We start from the raw sequence: 20,412 nt of genomic DNA on the forward strand, positions 1-20,412 counted from the left end.
TTGTTTAACATGGTCTTTTTTTTTTTTTTTTTTTAAGTCTGAGCTCATCAGAGAACTTCTTGGGAAGTCATGTTCGTTTCTCTGGCTGCTTCCTCATTTTCTCCAACATCAGGCCATTAGTGAACATATCTAAGCCTTTTACTCTCAGGCCCTCTTCTGTTAAGCCTCGTTCCCTCTTAGAACCTCTAGTGATGAGATCATATTGATCCTTTCTTTGGATTTCTGACAATATGTTTTTCCAAATAGTCGATGACACCTGTGTGTAAGGTCTCAGTGTTCTTTTCTTTGTATTCCAAAGTGCCATGGTGCCTTTGTCTTGAACTTGTCCTAACTCAGGACTTATGTGAAGCAGGAAAAGGGAGAGGTTCGGGGGCTGATACCAGACCCACACATGGGAACTGGACAGAGGGCCGAGAAGATCCAGCCAGCTCAGAGGCTGGCTCTGGAGGCACTGGCTGGGATTTCTAGTGATCAATGGTTGTGAGTTGGGTGATGTCATGACCCTACTGCATCTTGGGGAAGCATCTGTGCTATTTTCTATACAAAGATGAGTCCCCGGAGTGGGAGAGACCTATGACTGTGCTGCCCACTGGGACTGAGCCTGGGTGAGAAGTATCACCGGATGCTCATTTAACACATGCCACCCATATACCCACTTTTATGTTTGTGGATTTTCATACAAGCATATCTTATTTTTTTCCCCAAATGAGGAAATAGGCTTGCTGTCTTATCTATTAATAATATTTAAATAATCAGCAAAAATAAAATAAGACAAAAATCCACCATACTGAAAAGAGAAGAGAGTGAGATGCCCATATTCCATTGCCTGGAGACCACTGCCGCTAGCATTTTACAGCAGGGCATGAAGTGCAGCTCTTTCTTTTTGTCCTTCTGTGGGTGTGTGTGTTTTCTAGTAATGAGTACCAGTTCACTGAGTCTCGTTGAAACCCATTAGACTGCACAATTCGTGTAGGCATTTCTAGTGCTTTGGTGTAAGACGTCCGAGGCATTTATATTAAAGAAAATGCTAATGAGACTTGAATTTCATCTGCAGTCACTGTAAGCCAGGCACTCTGCAAGTATTCCACGTGCATTCTCATTTAAACCTGACAACAACCATTTGAAGGAGGTTTTATTTTCACCCCCATTTTTGAGAAAAATCTTGCCATAGAATGTTACTGGCCCAAGATGACACAGCTGGTCAGAGGCAGAGTCAAGACTCCAAACCAAATGTACCATGATCAAAACCTCTGTCCTCCGTGGTGCTGGGCTCGCCCTCCTTCTCTGATGGGGTCATCTTAGGAAGAACCAGACACTCTGCTCTTTCTATTTGGTTCACATTCTCCTCCACAGACTCGACCGTACAGCTATATCTGGGCACTTTTCTCCAAATCCAGTCTAAAATCTAAATATCTGGGTCGGCAAATCTGCTCAGCAAAATTCTCTCTAGTTTCTGAGTAATGTCCTCAGCCCTCTGCCAGGACTCCATTCTTCTGGCAGGTTAGGCCATGGTTTGGGGTGAACAATCCTTCCCTCCATTGCACGCTTCAGGAGAGCAGTACATGCTCTGATTCATCATGGTCAGGTGTACATGTGGCCAATTCCATAGTGTTTATTTCACAGGAATGTCTCTCACTCGCCAACACCACAGAAGGCAGTGTTGGTTTGGAGGGTGGAATTGCGATGGGTTTACGTGATGACACACTACAGTTTTTCTTCTTCCAATCTCTTTCTCTCCCTGTACCACTCTCTTACCCCAACGTGTCTTCTACACTGCTGTCAATATTCTTTCCAAAATGCAAACCTGACCTTACTCTTCCCCCTCACCGCCTTCACGATGAGTTCTAATTCCTAAACACGGCACACAAGAGCCTTCCTCATCTAGTTCCTACTCCCTCTCCAGCCTCATTTTCTGCTATTCCTCACCAGAAATATTCTGCACCAGCAACGTTCAACTATTTGCAGCTGTTGGGATATATCATGCTGTTTCATGCCTCCTTGCTTTTGCAACTACCTGCAATATGCCCTTCCTTACCTTTACATCCTTACATGCTGGGATACACAAGTATCCTGCACTTTCTGCTATTATTTTATTTGTAGCATTGTACCTCAGGTTTAGCAAACTGCGAAATCCTTCTAGGCAATAGTCAAATCTTGTTTATTTCTGAAATTCCAGTATCAACCACAAAGTACAGCTCAGTAAGGGCTTCCTAAGTGTTTGTAAAAGAATGAATGCATCAATGGAACCCAGGAGGCAATTCACAACAGATCAGGAGTTGTGTAATACACAAGGTATAGAAAGTAGTCTCACTTTGGCAAGAGAGAAAATGTATGTAGTGGAACCCTATCACTGAACTTGACTAGCTGGATCAGTGGGTCTGAACTCATTGCAATCATAATCACGTGGACACTTTTTAAAAGGATGCTACTCCCAGAAATCACGTTTCAATATTTCTAGACTAGGGCCCAGGCCTTGGTATTTTTAAAAAACAGCTGGGAGATTCTAATGTGCAGCCAATGTTAAGAATAACTGCTCTAGATAAAGATAGAAATTGCAGTGTGTATGTAGAGAAACAGGAAGAATGAGATCTAGTGTTCTATAGCAATATAGGGAGACTACAGTCAACAGCAAATTGCTGTGTAACTTCAAGTAGCTAGTTGAGAGAATGTTGAATGTTCCCAGCACAAAGAGGTGACGAATGTTTGAGGTGATAGATATGCGAAATACCCTGATGTGATCATGGCACACTGTATACATGTACCCAAATATCACACTGTACTCCATAAATATATACAATTATCACGAATCAGTTAAGAAAAAATAAATTTTAAAAAAGGCAAAAACAAACAAACAAAAAACCCCCCATGAAATTGCAGTGTATAGATACTACGTTTTTCAAGGTAAAGGCTATTTACCTGTAGAGGATCTCAGTATCCACAGAGATGTCTCAATGCTAACTTAGGCTAACTATACATTTCTAGACATATTTAATTACCCGCTTAAGCCCTGTCACATAGTCCCTTATCCCTTTTGCAAATGGCTTCATAGTTCCTGATACATTTTATTGTAGGAGCAAAGGTACTTGGCGTTTTTCCATGAGACCTTGTTGGTGGATATTGGCTAGGATTCCAACGCAGAAAGAGAGAAGATTGAAAGCAGTTTTTTAAAAAAAATCTAAACTGTTGCTAAATGTTTAATGTTATGGTCAAAGTCTCCTCTTGTAAAGTAAATACGTTTTGAACATGTGATGCAATGTAGTTTCAAGAATACAAAACGTTGGACTCTGAGTCCAGGTCTCTATAGTTTAATTTACAAATTAGGGTAGGAAAGATATAAAGTCATTAAGAATTTCAATTACAAAGTCCTGTGTTTCTTGTAAAACAAATGTTTTTATGTATTCTTCAACCTAAGTGTCTGTATGCCAATGTATTCCTGTTCATGATTCATTAAATATAACGTACTAAGTGTAACATTAAATCCAAGTGTTGCTAATCCTCACTGGTGAGTGTAAACCCCAACAATACAAAACAGGTACTTGATTTGCCAAAACTTCTTGGATTTTTTTCTTAATGGGTTTTCCATTTGCTCTGCCAAATAAAACTTTAACAGTAATTTTAAATGTGTCTTTAAAATGTCATAACATGTCATTTAACATTGCTTATCAGTCAGCTCCTTGATAATATCATAGGTTCATTTTGAGAGTGTGAGTTGAAGTATGTGGAGAGGAAGATACATCAGTGAACAGATCAAACACGTGGTGCTAAAGTTAAATGGGACAATGTAACACAAACTGCAAGATGAAAATAATTGGGGGCTGGCTAGTTGGCTCAGTTGGTTAGAGCATGATGCTGATAACACCATGATCCAGGGCTCAATCCCTGTACTGGCCAGCCACCAAAAAAAAAAAAAAAAAAAGAGAGAGAGAGAGAGAGAGAGAGAGAGAAAGAAAAGGAAAGAATGGTACATTGCATCTCATATTCGCAGAAAGCTTTTCATTAGACCCATGTGTGTTTTCAGAAGAATTCTGGGAACATCTTGAGTTCTCAGACGTATTCAAGTGGCAAAGCACTCAAGACTAATAATAATCACAATTTCTGTGTTATGCAGATTACCATCCATTATCTTTGTATTTAATTGTACAAATAAGGGAAATTTTTACTTGCCAAAAAATAGACGTAAAAATTATAACCATAAGCACATGTGACTCCCCACAAAAGCTGTCAAACTAAGTTTGGTTTAGTTGTTTTTTCATTTTCCTGGTACTATTATTTTACATAATTTTCCAAATTTCAGTAGCTGGCAAATAGAAGCTGGTGTCAATGATTAGAGAGAGAGGGAGAGACAATTGAGAAAATTCTATCCATTGCATTACTTTTTAGGGGACAATGCAAATAAAATTTGAGGCCTCATATGGTCCAGTTTAAGAACAGTATCTTGTTAAAAGTACTTGCAAGGAAACCACAAAAAGGGTGTACATTCTTTTTTCTTTTTCTTTTTAGTTATATTTTTAAACAGTTTCAAATTTCAAACACACAGAAAATTGCAAAAAGAGAGCAAAAAACTTCAACCCAGAGACCTCCATGCAAGTTTTGCCAAATGTCCCTACTGGCTCTTATAGCAAAAAGATCACATTGCTATCCAGTTATCATGAGTCCCTAGGTTCCCTCAGTCTCTCTGCCTTTCACAGCCTCTGCCTTTTTGAAGATTACAGGACTGCCATTTTGCATAATGTTCTTCAACTTGGGTGCGTGCAATACTTTCTCATAATGCTACCCAGGTTATGATCTTTGGGGCAGGAATATCGCAGAAGTGAGGTTGTGTTTTTCTCATTGCATCCTCTTGGGAGGGGGGACACACAATGCCAATTTGTCCCTTTAATGGTGGTATTAATTTTAATCACTTGATTAAGATGGTGTCTTCCAGGCTCTTCTCCTATAAATTCCTCTTTTTCCCCTTTGTGAGAAATAATTATTTTATGTGGAGACACTTCTAAGGCTGTATGGCATCTCACCCCACTTGTACCCTTTAGTTTTAGCATCTATTGATTATTTCTCACTAGAATTAATTATTTCCATGGTGATTTCCAAATTGCAATTTTCTAATTCAAGTATTCTTAGTATGTTAATTAGTTGGCATTCTATTGCAAGGAGGAACTTTCTTATCTCCTCATTAATTTGTTAATCTGTTACTGCTATCAACATGGATTCATTGATTCCTATTTTATTCAGTGGGTTGTAACCCATTACTGTCATTACTGATTTAGACACACAAATTGTCCCAGATTCGACAAGTGAGAGCCCTTTCAAATGGCTTCTCTGTCCTTTCAACGCGTCCCTATAATTCTCTGATCTGTTCTTCAGAGCATGATATTTCAGACTTATCCTGTACCTTCTTTGCCCCCATCCTAGAATCAGCCAATTTTCCTAGGAGAGCTGGTGTCTTTCAGTGAAGAGTTGCATTTAGAAACCAAGATCTAGGCACGAGGTGTGCTTGTTACTACTGGATACATTGCTGCTCCCAGGCTATCCTAGTGGACAGAGGTAGAAATTACGTACATTCACAGGCATGCACACATACATACATGCACACACCTGACTATCTATATTTATGTATCTGTCTACGTATATTTGTGTAGATATCTCCATTTCCAATCCAGCACCATAGGGTCTCTTTCAACTTTCCTTCTTTCCCAATTGTTACTTCTCTTCATTGGTGAGAAAGCTGACTCCCATTATCCTCAATGTATTTGCTTGTTTGCTGAATCCCTTGTATGTCGTCAATCTTGTGACACTGCCAGCCTGCCATTCTCACATGGATCGCCGTGGCTGCCCAGCTCATGTCTGCCCCATGACTTGAAAAGGAGTGCATTGTTCTTCAGTTGAGGTATAATTCAATAAGTGCACAGATCTGAAATGTTTAGTTTGATGACTTTTGATAATTGCATGTATTCAAGTAACAACCTCCTAAAGTAAAATACAGAGTATTTCCACCCCTCTAGAAAGTTCGCTTATGTAGAGAGTACAGCCACCAGCAAACATCATTGAAAAACCCCTCTCCCTATCTCTGTTCCTCTCAGTGTCGATCACTGAGGTTGTGGCTGCTGCTGAAAATATTCTCTTCTCAATTTCAGCCTTCTCCCCAAGTTTTCTTTTCCCAATGCCCAACCTGTTTGGTTTATCTCTCCCTATTCCCATCTACCTCAGATCTTTATTGTATAGAACAACTTGGCCCCCCTTGACTTCATTAGTTTTCTTTCTTTTCCACCTGTCGAGGAAATTCTCTGCAATAAAGCAGAACCTTGGAAAGGGGAAGGATCGTCATTATTTTATATTAGTGGCAGTACACTTTTCTTCTCATCATGGAACGCGATGTTCATTAGGAGCATAGTTTATGAACACACTGCCTGACATGCACATTTCTCAGGCTGCAGGGTCTCAAGAAACATTAGACCTGTGAATACAGACCAAGGCCACCCAGATGAGAACAAGCAGAGGTTATTTATTCGGAGCTTGCTATAGCAAGGGAGTTGGCCCTCATCCCTGTGTTTGGCAGAGACTCAAAGTTAGGCAGAAGAGTGGGAAAACTTTATCATAGAAAAAAAGGAAGGTTTCAAGTCCACCCTGAAGGTTGTTGGTGTGGGAAAGACGGAGGTGGGCTCACTGAAGTGCAGCATCCTATGTGATTGCTTAGAGGAACGTGTTTGGCTTTCTCTGGCTGGTCTGAAATTGAACCAATTGCTGCCGAGGTTGTGGCTAGACTGGTTGCTCCACAGACTGTGGGTCAGAGTTCTATTTTCGTAAATGGCCTGGCCGTTGTCCATGTGTATATTCAGTTTCTCAGAGAAAATGATGAGTAAAAGAATTAAGGAATCATGGATGGTCCCTTCTGAACCCTCCCAAGCAACATCATCAATGCCGGCCCAATCTCTCTTCCTACCAAACTCCTTTTCTTCTTTGAGCCCCAACCTATAATTTAGTATTAACTTTCCAATTCCTAAAACAGATCTAGAAATCTGTGCAGACAGAACTAAGACATATTAAGACTGGATGAGCAGGAATTTTCGTGGATTTGATATGAGAGGTGGTCAAGGACTCAAGGACACCTCCAAGTCATAACAGTAGCTACCGGGGGGACCTTTTTATCAACTACAGATAAAAGGGGAATTGGGAAGAAATAGTCATTTTGTGAGAGAAGGTGTTGGGCTCAGTTTGGGGGCTTTAAAGTTGTACATGCCTTTTTGAAGATGTTCTTTGGACTTGTGTACGTGGAAACCGGAACATCATTTTAGAGATGTGGAGACTGAGACACAGAGAATAGCTGATTGTCCTAAGTTTATATGCAAAGGCTGTGGGTGAAAAGAAGCTTCGACCTTCTGGTGCTCCATCTACAACATACACAAAACAAAAGATAGAGAATGAAAGGCCCAGACAATCAGAAATCACCAGGATTCTGTCGGAGGGAATAATGAACTGTTCAGTGCCATTAACAAAGACGCCACAAAGACAGAAACCATCTGCCAGAGATTTCACAACAGACCCACAGAAGTGGAGAGTAAATGATTAAAGAATGTAGGTCTTAGCGTTCCTTTCAAATCATGATACTTTATCTTTTATTTGCAGAGATAAAAGTACACCAAAAAATGGTTAATATTTAAGCACTTTTAAATTTGTATGTCTCTTTTTGGTAGCGGAAAGCCACTTTAGCAGTGCCACTGTGAATCAGCCACAATGACTTCTCCAGCGCTCATCTTGTTCTCAAGTTTTCTCTGCCATGTGGCTATCGCAGGACGGAGTAAGTATTTTCTGTTGTTGGAAAAAATAGTTAATACATCTAACCCCCTAGTATATGTCAGGGATGAACAATGATAACTTTAAGTTTTCGTTAGAGTGGATGCTGGAGACTGAATTGATACTTACTCTTTAATACTGCCATGCTTAAAGTTCCTCCATAATGTATTTAGCCAGTTTAGCCTCAGTGTACCTACCTGTAAAATGGGGATAATTGAACCTACTTCAAATGGTTGGGGAGATTAGATGAGATATTGCACATGAAGTATTTGACATGAAACTTGGTATACTTATTATTGGTAGCATTAAATGTTTTTCATTTCTGCACTAGCTGAGCTTAAAAATGCAAATAGAGATTTCTTAACCATATGTTTTTTACTCTGTTTCAGCGTGTCCCAAACCAGAAATTTTACCGTTTGCAACAGTTGTTCCATTAAAAACGTTCTATGACCCAGGGGAGCAGATAGTGTACTCCTGCCAGCCAGGCTATGTGTCCCAGGGAGGGATGAGACGGTTTACCTGCCCTCTCACAGGAATGTGGCCCGTCAACACCCTGAAATGTACACGTAAGTCAGCACCTTCTCTCACATTCTCTCCCCTCATTTGGATTCTGGACATTTTGGGGGAATAACTTACCTGGTCATACTCAGGGTGCAGAGAACCAGCAGAAGCTGCAGAGTAGAGGGCTGTGAAGAAGCAAGAAGGTCTGGGAGGTTCTCCATGGCAGAAGAAAGAAAGGACAATAGTGCTATCCAGAGAATCATAGCCTGGAACTAGGGGAGGTTTGATGAAGGGACCTGCTGTAATGAAAGGAGATGAAAACACTATAGAGGTTAAAAGACAAATGCAGATACTCTAAAATATGAGGCTACTTCAAAATGTTCATGGAGAAATAGAATTGAAAGATAATACAAATCTTTCCATGAACTTTTTACAGTACCCTCGTATAAACTGAAGCCAAAGAGACACTTGGAAAAACAAAACTTGGGGAATCTTCATAGTTTTGGACTTTGCCTCAAAATGAAAACAGACTTAACAGTTACTGAAATGGATATAAATTTCACCTAAATTATGTATATATTATGTTATGTTCATAACAAAAAATGAAATATATTATGTTAAATTAAATTAACAAGGTGATTTATATACATATTAATTATATATGTACATAAATATACATATTACATATTCATATTAGTTTATATACCCATGTGCATATAATATAATTTATATACATATATTATATAAATATAACATATATACATATATCTTTATATACAATTATTATAAATGATTGCTTTTATTTATTCTTCGGAACATGGTTATATGATATCATGCTAGCATTATTTTTTACAGTCAGATATTGAGCAATCAACCAGTTTGAATTTCAGGCAATTACATGTAGAAGTTAAGCAGCCAAATTATGGACCTGTCTAAGCTCTGGTTATTTTGGTTATATGAACATGACCTTTGTCATAATTATACATGTTCATGCAAGTGACTTTAGTGTGCTTTTTATTAAAAAAGACTAAACATAATTTTTAATAAAAAACCACTATACCATTATTAGGAAAATTTTTTCTTTACATCAACTGTAACTCTGGAACACTAACAATGTCATTTTTCAAGTTATTTTCCATGTGTATATTTTTGCATCATTGCAGGGATTATGCACAATTTTGTATCTTTCTATATTTGTCAGCATATCATAAACATTGAATGTCTTTATAGTCTTCATAATTCATATTTCATTGGCTGCTTAATAATTCAACTATTGATTTACCATGATTAACTAAAACATTCTCCTGATAGTGAATCTTTAGACTGTCGACATTTTGTTATTAGCAGTTGACACTGTAATGAACATCTTGGTGCATATATTATTCGTCTTATTTTGAATTGCTTTCTTAGAATAGTTACTAGTAGAGTTATTGAATCAAAGGATGGAAATTAGTTTATATATTTTTATTTAAATGGAAAATTCTATAAATAGAAATAAACCTTTTTATCTTTGAATCGCAGCCAGAGTGTGTCCTTTTGCTGGAATCTTAGAACATGGAGCTGTACGCTACACAACTTTTGAATATCCCAACACTATCAGTTTTGCTTGTAACACCGGGTAAGGATTTCCTTGCAACTAAGCAGCTAACAGAGCACATTTCTGTGTGCTCAAGCTAAACTTCTAGAATGGTTCATATTTTATTTCCAGCCTTTAGGTTGGATTTGCCGAATGCAAATAATTTTCAGTTTTGCTTTTAATAAGATGGTACTTCAAAAAGTTAATGGAAAAATATAATTGAAAGATAATATGCATCCTTCCGTGAACTTTTTGAAGATTCCTGCAGTACGGGGATCTGAACCCATGACCTTGGTGTTATAAGGCTGTGCTGTATGAAGATTCCTTATGTATATTTACAGTGATGTTAAGGGTTGGGGTAAGGAGAGAAGAATACAACAACTAATGAAATATGCAGTCACTACTATATCTAATTTTTATGTTCCTGATTAAATTTCTTATCTGAGAAGATATATTGAAATGATTGAACTTGGATGATAATTCCTTATAATCTCTGGGCCAAATCCTGGCATAGGGTTAATATACTTTGAATAAGTCTTGGGCTTTAGTTATGATGATAATTTGATTGACCAACCTGGTAGTCTATAGAAGGGAATCCTTTCAAGAAGATTGGGAGTGTGTTAATGTAGGACATAATTCTCTTAATCTGCATGTAATGCAGTACAACATCCCCAAGAAGAAAGCACTTATGGTTGGTCACATAGCTCACCTGCCTTATGAGAAAAGACACCACTGTGACAGTGTCCGTAAAACACCGGCTGGACATCAGGCCAAAATTTTACTAAGGATACTTGTTTGGGATTAGAGATTAAGACATACTATGTGTGAAAGAGAAATACAGCCCTTTCATCTGAAACTCAAATTATGGGTGGGTCCAATGACAAATGACCTTGAAAAAATGTCTTTAAGGAGAGAATGTTACATTTTCATTAGTGATAGACCACATTGTTTTTACACAGTCGTGTCAGTAGGCTCTAAGAAAATGAATAGCAGTGGTTACTTATTTTGATTTACTTTTGTCATTCTGAAAAAGTGACGGTTCTTTGCTTTTTGTTTTTACATAAAGTTAAGTTGCCAACAGGTTGGAGATGAGGGATTTAGGGGTTTGGCTTTTACTCTCAGCAGCTATGAAACCCTCCAGCGACTCACCTGCAGCATTGGCTGGGAGACTTGATAAGCCCTAGATGAGTGTAAAGATCCTCAGGAAAACAGCATTATAATATGGACAGAAGTCAATGGTATTATAAGAAGCAATGCTCAATGGAGAAAACATTTGAAATGCAAATGATGGATGATCTTACCACTTGAGAGATTAAATTTTCCTTTTGCAGGTTTTACCTGAATGGGACTAATTCTGTTAAATGCACTGAGGAAGGAAAATGGAGTCAGGAGCTTCCTGTCTGTGCTCGTGAGTCTATGGGTCCCAGTTATGGGGAGAGAGATCAGTTAAGCCAGAGCTTTCTTGGTTTTAGCACTGACTGTCCCACACCCTCGAAACCCCTGAATCCTGGCTCGATGAGACGGCTGGCCACCACTATGGGGAATGTCCATCCTGATCTCATCCTGCTCTGGACAATGAAACAACCACTTTGGAATAACAGAAGGGAGGCATTCTATTTGTGAACACAGTTTGTATCCTCCACCTGGTGGGGCCGGTCGTTGCTGGGTTTGTTAACATCGATGTTTCCACAGTGTTTTGGCAGGGGCTTGGATATGTGTGGCATTGGACATCAGGGACTGCTACCATTTGACTAGGAGAACTTCTGCAAACAGCGAGATCAAACATTTTCCTCCTGCTCTGGACCCTCATTCATTCATTCACATATTCAATAATTTTGTGTTGAGGGCCTAATACATGGCAGATCCTGTTCTCAGCACTTAGCCTATAATGCCAAAGAAGAGAGCTCTGCCCTCAGGGGGTGAGTCTAGTGATAGGGAGACAAGGGGTGTAACCTCACAGTAAGCTAAGAGCCCATCAAAGGGCTTTGCGTGGTAGGACTGACTGAGATTCCTCCAAGAGGCGCTGCTGGTTTACTGGGCAGTCAGCTGAGCTTTGCTTGTGTAGGGAGGGGCATTATTATGTTCCCTAACGGGATTTATTTAAGTCTGATCTTTGACCAGGAGGTCCATTCAGCACAACAGCTATGGTTCTTCAACGTTTCATTGAGGCCTGTCCTAGCAAAAGCTAGTGGAAAAGTAAAGCAATTCCAAATAAATCCTAATTTAAGGAAAACCAAACTATAAAAAGGAAAGCTTTTTAAAGGATAAATAGAATTTTTTACTCAGCAGTAGGAATTACCGTGGTTCCTGTAAATAGTTTCTCCTTTAAATGACTTTATATAATTATGTAAATTCAATTTTTTCTTTTTAGTTACAAGCAAAAAAGGCTGTTTTAGCCTCAATCTAATTTATTTTTTGCAGCTGGCTGGCATGGGGAGCCAAAACCTCGATCTTGGTACAAAGTGGCACTCTAACCAACTGAGCTAACCAGCCCAGCCTCAATCTGATTTAAATGAGTACCTCTCATACTTTAACGTACATATGAATGACCTGGGCATCTTGTTCATATGTAGCTTCTGTGTCTGGGGTCGGGTCTGAGCTTCTACATTCTAACAAGCTCCCAGGCAATGCCCATGCTGCTAGTCCATGGACCACGCTTTGAGTAGCAAGGATCTAGATCATTCAAGTTAAATCATGTTTAGTCTGCACTATCTTCTATTATCTTCTAACTTTCCCTGAATTTGTTGAAACTCCATATTAGTCAGATTGAGGTGACAAGCCACTACCATGTCTCTGGGTCCTTGAAGCTACTTGTATAGTCTCCATACACAGAGAGTCCAAAAGCAGGAGGTGTTCAATAGGAACAAATAAACTGAACCAGCGATGGAACTCAGATATTACAAACAACTTTGTATCAAGTGGCTGTCACCAGCCATTATTTCAGATGGTCCCCCAACAATGTCCCCCACCGATTCTGTCTTCCAGAAACATCTTCCAATGTAGGCTCTGGATCAAAGATTTTATGGAAACTTAACCATTGTGTTGTTGTAGAAGGCAAATTAGTGGTAGCAAGACTTAAATCTACTTAATTATTTAGTTTTTTGACTGGTTTGGACATCTGATTTGGGGATCATATTTTCTTTCTTTTTTTATTGAAAAATAATTGATTAACCATATTTGTGTGGTACAGAGTTGAATATCAATACCTGTGGACAATGTCTGATGACCAAATCAGGACAATCAGCATGTTCATCGTTACAAAATGTAATCATTCCTTGTGTCTATTAACTAGTTCCTCACTAGTCCCTCCCCCTCCCCGTTTCCCCGCTCTAGTAACCAGGGCTCTGTTCTCTCCTTGTGAACGTTCAACATATTATTGTATCTTTCTTTCTTTCCTTCTTCCCTCCTCTATCTCTCTTTCTTTCTCTCATGTGGTATTTCTCTTTCTGTGCCTGGCTTACTTCACTTACCATTATTTTTTCCAAGCTCATCCATGTGGCTGCGAATGGCAGAATTTCATTCTTTTTTATGGCTGAGTAGTGTTCCATTGTGTATATATACCACATTTTCTTTATACTGTCATCCATTGATGTACATTTTAGTTGATTCCATATCTCGGCTATTGTAAATAGAGCTGCAATAAACACAGGAGTGCAGGTATCCCTTCAACATGATGATTTCCGTTCCTTTGGGTATACACCCAACAGTGGGATTGCTGGATCATACGGCAGTTCTATCTGCAGTTGTTTGAGGAACCTCCATTCAGTTTTCCATGATGGCTGTCCTATTTACATTCCCACCAACAGTGTATAAGGATCATATTTTCTTACTTTGCATTCACAATTGACTGTTTCTACTCTAGTATTTGATCTAGTATTTTTCATTTTCTCAAGTTCATCTTTGGATTTTTTTTCTTTCTGGGAAGAGTATGTTTAAAAGCCTCAACTGTTTTCATAGAAATGATAGCTCTTTCTTTTTCCAGCCGTAACCTGCCCTCCACCACCTGTACCAAAGTTTGCAACACTTAGTGTTTATAACCCATCAGCTGGAAACAACTCCGTGTATCAGGACACAGCAGTCTTTGAATGTTTACCACAACATGCCATGTTTGGAAATAATACAATTGCCTGCACAGCACATGGGAATTGGACCAAATTACCAGAATGCAGAGGTAGGTGCAATAAGACAAAATAATTACGGTAGTGTGGAAACCCAGATTTGAAAAGTATTGAAAATTCCAACTATTGTGGAGTGTTTCAGATCACCTCATTCGACACATGTTTATTGAGCATCTACCGTGTGCCAGGGAGTGTGCTAGGTACTGGGGATACTAGATGAGTGAGACCTGGCTCCTGACCCAGGGGAATGATATATAATGCAATTAACTCTCCAGAGCTGCCTGGGAAATCTTCCCAGAGACGGTGACCCTTAGAATGGGCCTTGGAGGAGGAGTGAAGAATGAGGGGAAGACGTGCCACACACGGGCACAGTGGTGCAAAGTCAGGGAGGCATGAAAGGACAGGGTGTGTCCACAGATGGCTGAGTATTTCAGTGAGGCTGGCGAAGAGAAGCCAGGATTAACATGGGGAATCCTGGGAGATTAAGGTAAATACTCGATTGTAGTCGAGTGCTGTAAATCTTTACAATCTTTACCTAAATTTAAGAACCACAGAAATATTTAATTTTTGTTTTTTAAATTATGAAAATTCTTTTTCCTTTGACTTGACCTGTCATTACCATCTTTGAATTTGTCAGTGTAACAGGTAGACAAATTATAGAGTTTATTATGGGCACAAAGAGTTATTTTAAGGACTGCTAACATCTCCAGTGATGGATATTACAATTAGCTATTGAATGATTCAAAACATAACTGATTTTTAGCATGGGGGAACTACAAAGAACAATAGTAACTAGCACCTTTTTGGGCACTTACTCTGGGCCAGGTTCTGGTCTCCTGCTAGTGTTATGTGACTTAATTCTTCCAAGTTCTAAGCAATCGGTTCTTTTGTTTTGTTTTGTTTTGTTTACCTAGACGTATCAACTGTTAACACGTTGTGACATTTTCTCCCTCTGTTTCTCTATAGACAGATTTTTTTCCCCTGAATTATCTGAAAAAAAGTTGTATGCATCAAAACACTTACCCATAAATATTTCAGCATAAATGTACTAAGAACAAGGACCTTCCATATTATCACTGTACCCAAGCCATTGAACGTGTTTTGAGTTATTAACAACAATAATTTAAACAATTATAATACTATAAACAATTAACAATAATATCATGTGACATTTATTTCAGATGTAACTTTTTGCAGTGGACTCAGAAGTATCCCCTACACGTGTGTTTTGTTTTATGCAGGGTCTAATTAAGAATCACATCTTCTATTTAGTTGTCATGTCTCTTTAGTTTTTCCTAATTAAGAATGATCCTCTGTCTCTTTTGTTGTCTTTCATTGACATTTTTGAAGAGTATAGGTCAGTTGTCTTGTAGAGTGTTTCATAATCTGAATTTGGTTGGTTATTTACTCATGCTTAGATTCAAGCGAATACATTCCACCACATCAGGAGAGACATAGTGTCAGTTGGTCCATCCTTGGTCACGCTTACTTTGATCCCTTGGTCAGGTGGGGTGTGCCAGACCACCTCTTGGTAAAAACACCTCTTTTTCTTTGGGATTAGTAAGCAACCTGTCAGTGATACTTTGAGACCACGTGAATGTCCACTCTCTAGCAATCATTTTAAAATCCATTAACAATCCTTGACTCTATCAATTATGATGTTGGTGGCTACAAAACAGTGACTTTCTAATTCTGTCTTTCCTTCTACATTTATTAGGTGGCTTTCCTTTATAGAAAAAAGCTTTCCCTCCATCTACTGTCTTTTTAGTGTTGTTATAGACTCATGGATTGTTTTTTATTCACTGTGTGGCAGAGCCAAAATTGAGCCAAGTGGTCTGACTCTGGAGCTTGTCCTCTTAACTTCCTCATTAAACAAGCTCCCAAGAACATTGTGCTCCTGGCTCCAGCCTTGCTTTCTTGTACTGCGCTAGATGGAGATAAGGATTTGGGGCTCTACTCTTGAGGATCTTAAGGAGGCCAGGAAGCAGCACCATTTTTCTCTGACATGTTTCGTGCTGGCTTCTTGCATAGTCTGCAGACAATAATAACAATTAGGCTTAGCATTTTAAAACCAAATAATAGCATGCTAAATATGCATGGGGGTGCAGTCTTTGTGTTTTAATTTCATGGTTTGTTGGTTAAAAGAGACAGACTTTTTTTTTTCTTTCAAATTCATCATCTTAGGCTGTGTGGAGATGAAATTTCCAGTCAATAATACCTTATGATTATATGCGAAAGCCCAAAGAACTTAATAGCGTGTCATTAATTTACCTTCAAAGTGTTTCCTTTTTAATACCTAGAGTTCCATGAGTATAAGAAAAAGGAACATGCCTTTTCACAACTACTGGACAACACTACTATTTATTCCTAATATGTCTTACTGAATTTTTAGAAGTAAAGTGCCCATTCCCATCAAGACCAGACAATGGATTTGTGAACTATCCTGCAAAACAAGCACTTCATTACAAGGATAAAGCTACATATGGTTGCCATGATGCACATGTCCTGGATGGTCCAGAAGAAGTAGAATGCACCGAACTGGGGAACTGGTCTGCAACACCAAGTTGCAAAGGTATGGAAATATGGGTGAGGTCCCACAAGGTCTCTGAACTTATCTACTGAATCACCTTTACTTGCCATTTCCTGTTCCAATCATTTTTCCACCTGTTGCTCTGACTTGCTTCACAGCTGTTGGCACGTGAAAGCCTTTAGGACTCACATGTGCATGGGGAAGCCTCATGCTTAGGAACCTTGCTTGATATTACACTGTACGAAATAAACAGATTCTTTGTAAGCATTGATAATATGGTAAAAGATCATGTGGGCTTCCTATATTTGCTCTTAAGTCTTTGCCTATGAGCATCCTTTCTTTTTTTTTTTTCTTCGCTCTCTCTAGTCAAGACTCTTCATTGCAAAAACAAACCACGCATTCAAGCTGATTCAAGAAAATTGGGGCTTATTGTAAAAAGGCGACAGGTTTTTATGGACATTGATGATGAGGAGGTGAAATACAACTGGTACTCCTGAGAACTGGAACTGAAAGTCAGGAACTATTGCTACTCTTCCCATATCTCAGTGGCCTCTCCCATCTCTATGTGTCTCTGCTTACTCACCCTGAACATGACTTGAGTCTATACCAGGACCTCTCAGCTAAAGGATTTGTCACCAGCTGGCATCTTTTCCCTGAGACATGGGTTCCTCTTGAGTTAGGAGTCTATCCTTCATCCAGTCAGTGTCATACTTATGAAAAAGAACTACAACTTAGCATTATATCTGTGCTCAAGTTGCTGTGGGCTGGACAGTTTAAGCAGAAAGAGGAAATTTGGCCCAGCAGGCAAAGTGGTGAATGACTAGCGTCTTAGGTTGGAGTCTCCTAGAAGCAGAGCCTAAGACAGGGATTCAAGTCAGTTGATTCATTGAGTGTCTCAAGATAGAGAGTGAGACAGGTAGGGTAGGATAGGGTGCTAGTTCTCAAACTTCACTGTGTGTCAGAATCTCCTGGAAGGCTTGCTTAAATACAGATCTCTGGGTTCCACCCTCAGAGTTTCTAATTCAGTAGATCTGGGATGGGACCTGAGAATCTGTGTTTCTACCAAGTTCCCAGGTGATGCTGATGCTGATCTAGGGGCTATGTTTTGAACAAGAATGTGGTCTCAGCTAGAGTCCAGCTTCAGTGTGATCCCCCTGGGAGCTCTGGAGCATGAATTCTCCATGAATTAAGAGTTAACCCACCAAGAGGCAAGAGGACCTGCTTTTTGTACCCCCTTGTCAGTCAGTCAGTCACTGGCTACTGGCTGCTCCCTTCTCTGACCCTGGGGTGGCAGTGGGGTTGGTTTGCATAACCCAGTAGAAGAGGTAGCTTCTCTAGACTGAAGGCAATGTTTCAGAGAGAGGAGCACTTGTGAACTGTTATCAGCCGACACTCACAGTGGCTGGTTGATGGATGCACCAGCTCAATAAATGGGATCTGAGTCGGCCATGTAAGCTTACAGGAAATGGCAATATCTATCAGAATTTCTTTTTCACTGAAGCCAAGAATCTGATGTTTCTGCTGTGACCTTCTTATGTGTCTACTGCATGGGAAGAAAAGGCCATCTTGGAAGCCATGTGTAACAGTTCTATTGATAGAGAACTGCCATTAGCAATCATAGTGACATTATTCACTGTGCAGTCATGGAAACTTCTTGTCTTGGCCAATCTGTTTCAGGTGTTGTCTACTGGTTCAAACATTATATTTTCTTTCAGAAAGATTTACTGAACTTTTAAGTCTGACTACAAACAATTTCTCTTTCAGCATCTTGTAAATTATCTGTTAAAAAAGCTACTGTCCTATACCAAGGAGAGAGAGTGCAGCTCCAGGAAAAATTTAAGAATGGAATGCTACATGGTGACAAGGTTTCTTTCTTCTGCAAAAATAAGGAGAAGAAGTGTAGCTATACAGAGGAAGCCCAGTGCATAGACGGCACCATTGAAATACCCAAATGCTTCAAGGGTAAGACTATGTTGGATCTTTCGGCTAGGACTTCCACCTGCCCCTCACCATAATCAGCACTTGTGTTATATAATGACTACAGGAAGCAATATCAATTAGGCCACTGAGTTTTTTAAAAGAGGGTGACAGAGAGAAACAACCAGACGAAGCAGTGAGCTGCTTATAGCAATTTCACTCGCATAAACATCTTCCTTTCCAATTCTTTTCCTTAAAACTCAGGGTTGTGGTTTTATTCAATGACTCTTAAGGTGAATTATGCCATCATGTATAATTCCAAGTTAAGCTTAAATAATAATAATAATACTAAGTCGTATATTAAATAATAAAAATATTAATCACATCTTCATCCCAAATTATAAAGAACTCACCCCAAATTACAAGGCAACTCATAGAAATGGTAATTGGTCTATAGATCTTCTAACATTTTTTCCCCTTCCTTCAGCAATTCCTAGAGGTTGAAAAGTATCCATTAGAACAAAGTATTCGTTAGAGCAAAATATTCTAAGGAAGATGATATTATGTTTGTATGAGACAGAGAAATGTATAATGGCCAGCATTGAGAGCTGCTAACCTTGCAAGGTTTCAGGTTTAGGATTTAAATATCTTTGTTGATAGAAAAGAAAAGGCCAAAGCTATTGTCCGCTCTAGGTTTAGAAATGCTCCAAAAACACTGACAGGCCCCTCTTGGCAGCTGGGAGAAGACAGTTGGGAGTAAATGGAGCTCGGAAGAGATGTCTGAGAAGCAGACAGTAGAGGGAGAGAAAGGAATGATAACTAGCTAATAATACCCACGTCTTAGGGTTAGTTTGATTATTAGAAATATTATGCATGACATGGGGTCATGCGTGCCAATGAAATTACCATGACATTATTATAATTACAACTACAAGTAGTCAGAAATGCACTCAATAAATTGTTATTGTTCAAAAGATAGCAGAGCCCTGGTGAGATGTTAAATACTGAAATTGACAAAGTACAATACCTAATACAAATCAGCAGAAAAAATATTAGAAGACGATAATTTTTTTAAAAAAATCAGAGTTTTGTTGATGTATTTCTTCAGCCTGTTCTCCCTTACTCAGGCAGATGCAGCGCTGTTAGTGCATTGGAGAAAAAAACAAAGGGCTGGTGCAGTTTTTTTCTTCTAATCTTGACTGTCAGAGTTATAAAGAACCTTTTATTTTCTCTCTTGGGAATGGTGCCTTATGATTTCCCTGATGTTTTCTCCCATCACTTAAACCTCGTGCTAAGTGGTTTCATTCATATAATTACATTTATTCCACACATTTGTAAAATGTATTTGAGTTGGCTTAGCTATTTAACAAATTTAAGAAATGATTGTTTCTCTTAGAATGTTTATCTTTTTCTCCCCCAACAGAACACAGTTCTTTCGCTTTCTGGAAAACTGATGCATCAGATGTAAAGCCATGCTAAAGTGGTTTTCAGATTCAACATTAAATGCCATACCCGTATCTGTGTTTTTCCAAGGAAACTAATGGAGGTGAAAAAATAAAGTTACTGAACTTATTGCCTCCTTATGTTATCCTTCTATGTTATCTGGTTAAGAAACCCAAATATTTGTGCTTTTAAATTTATTTTTTAATTTTAATTTTTATTTATACATATTTATGGAGTAGAGTTGACTATCAGTATTTGTGTACAGTGTGTGATGATCAAATCAATATTATTAGCATGTTCATCATTACAGATCATAATTACTTTTTGTGTCCATTTCCCAATTATTCCATATCCTCCCTCCCCCTCCCCCTTTCCTGCCTCTAGTAACTATAGGTCTGTTCTCTCCTTCTGCAAGTTCAATGTTTTATTATGGCCTTTCTTTCTTTGTTTCTTAGCTCCCACTTATGAATGAGGACATGCAAAGAAACCCAGATATTTGGAACATAATCATTTCATGGCTGTGAAATGGAAAATGTAAA

At 38.9% G+C, this 20,412-nt stretch overlaps 1 protein-coding gene across 1 annotated transcript; it reads left to right on the plus strand.

The window, feature by feature from the left end:
* Nucleotides 1-7,698: 7,698 nt before the first annotated feature.
* LOC134364950 (beta-2-glycoprotein 1-like) lies at nucleotides 7,699-19,969 on the plus strand. Its single transcript, XM_063081164.1, has 8 exons — nucleotides 7,699-7,792; nucleotides 8,178-8,354; nucleotides 9,811-9,907; nucleotides 11,197-11,273; nucleotides 13,848-14,036; nucleotides 16,376-16,555; nucleotides 18,278-18,475; nucleotides 19,854-19,969. Exons 1-8 carry the CDS (start codon nucleotides 7,729-7,731, stop codon nucleotides 19,907-19,909), a joined length of 1,038 nt encoding a protein of 345 aa, XP_062937234.1. The 5' UTR covers nucleotides 7,699-7,728; the 3' UTR covers nucleotides 19,910-19,969.
* Nucleotides 19,970-20,412: the final 443 nt, after the last annotated feature.

This window comes from Cynocephalus volans, chromosome 16 (genome assembly GCF_027409185.1).
Source record: "Cynocephalus volans isolate mCynVol1 chromosome 16, mCynVol1.pri, whole genome shotgun sequence".
In the NCBI taxonomy this organism is placed as follows: Eukaryota; Metazoa; Chordata; class Mammalia; order Dermoptera; family Cynocephalidae; genus Cynocephalus; species Cynocephalus volans.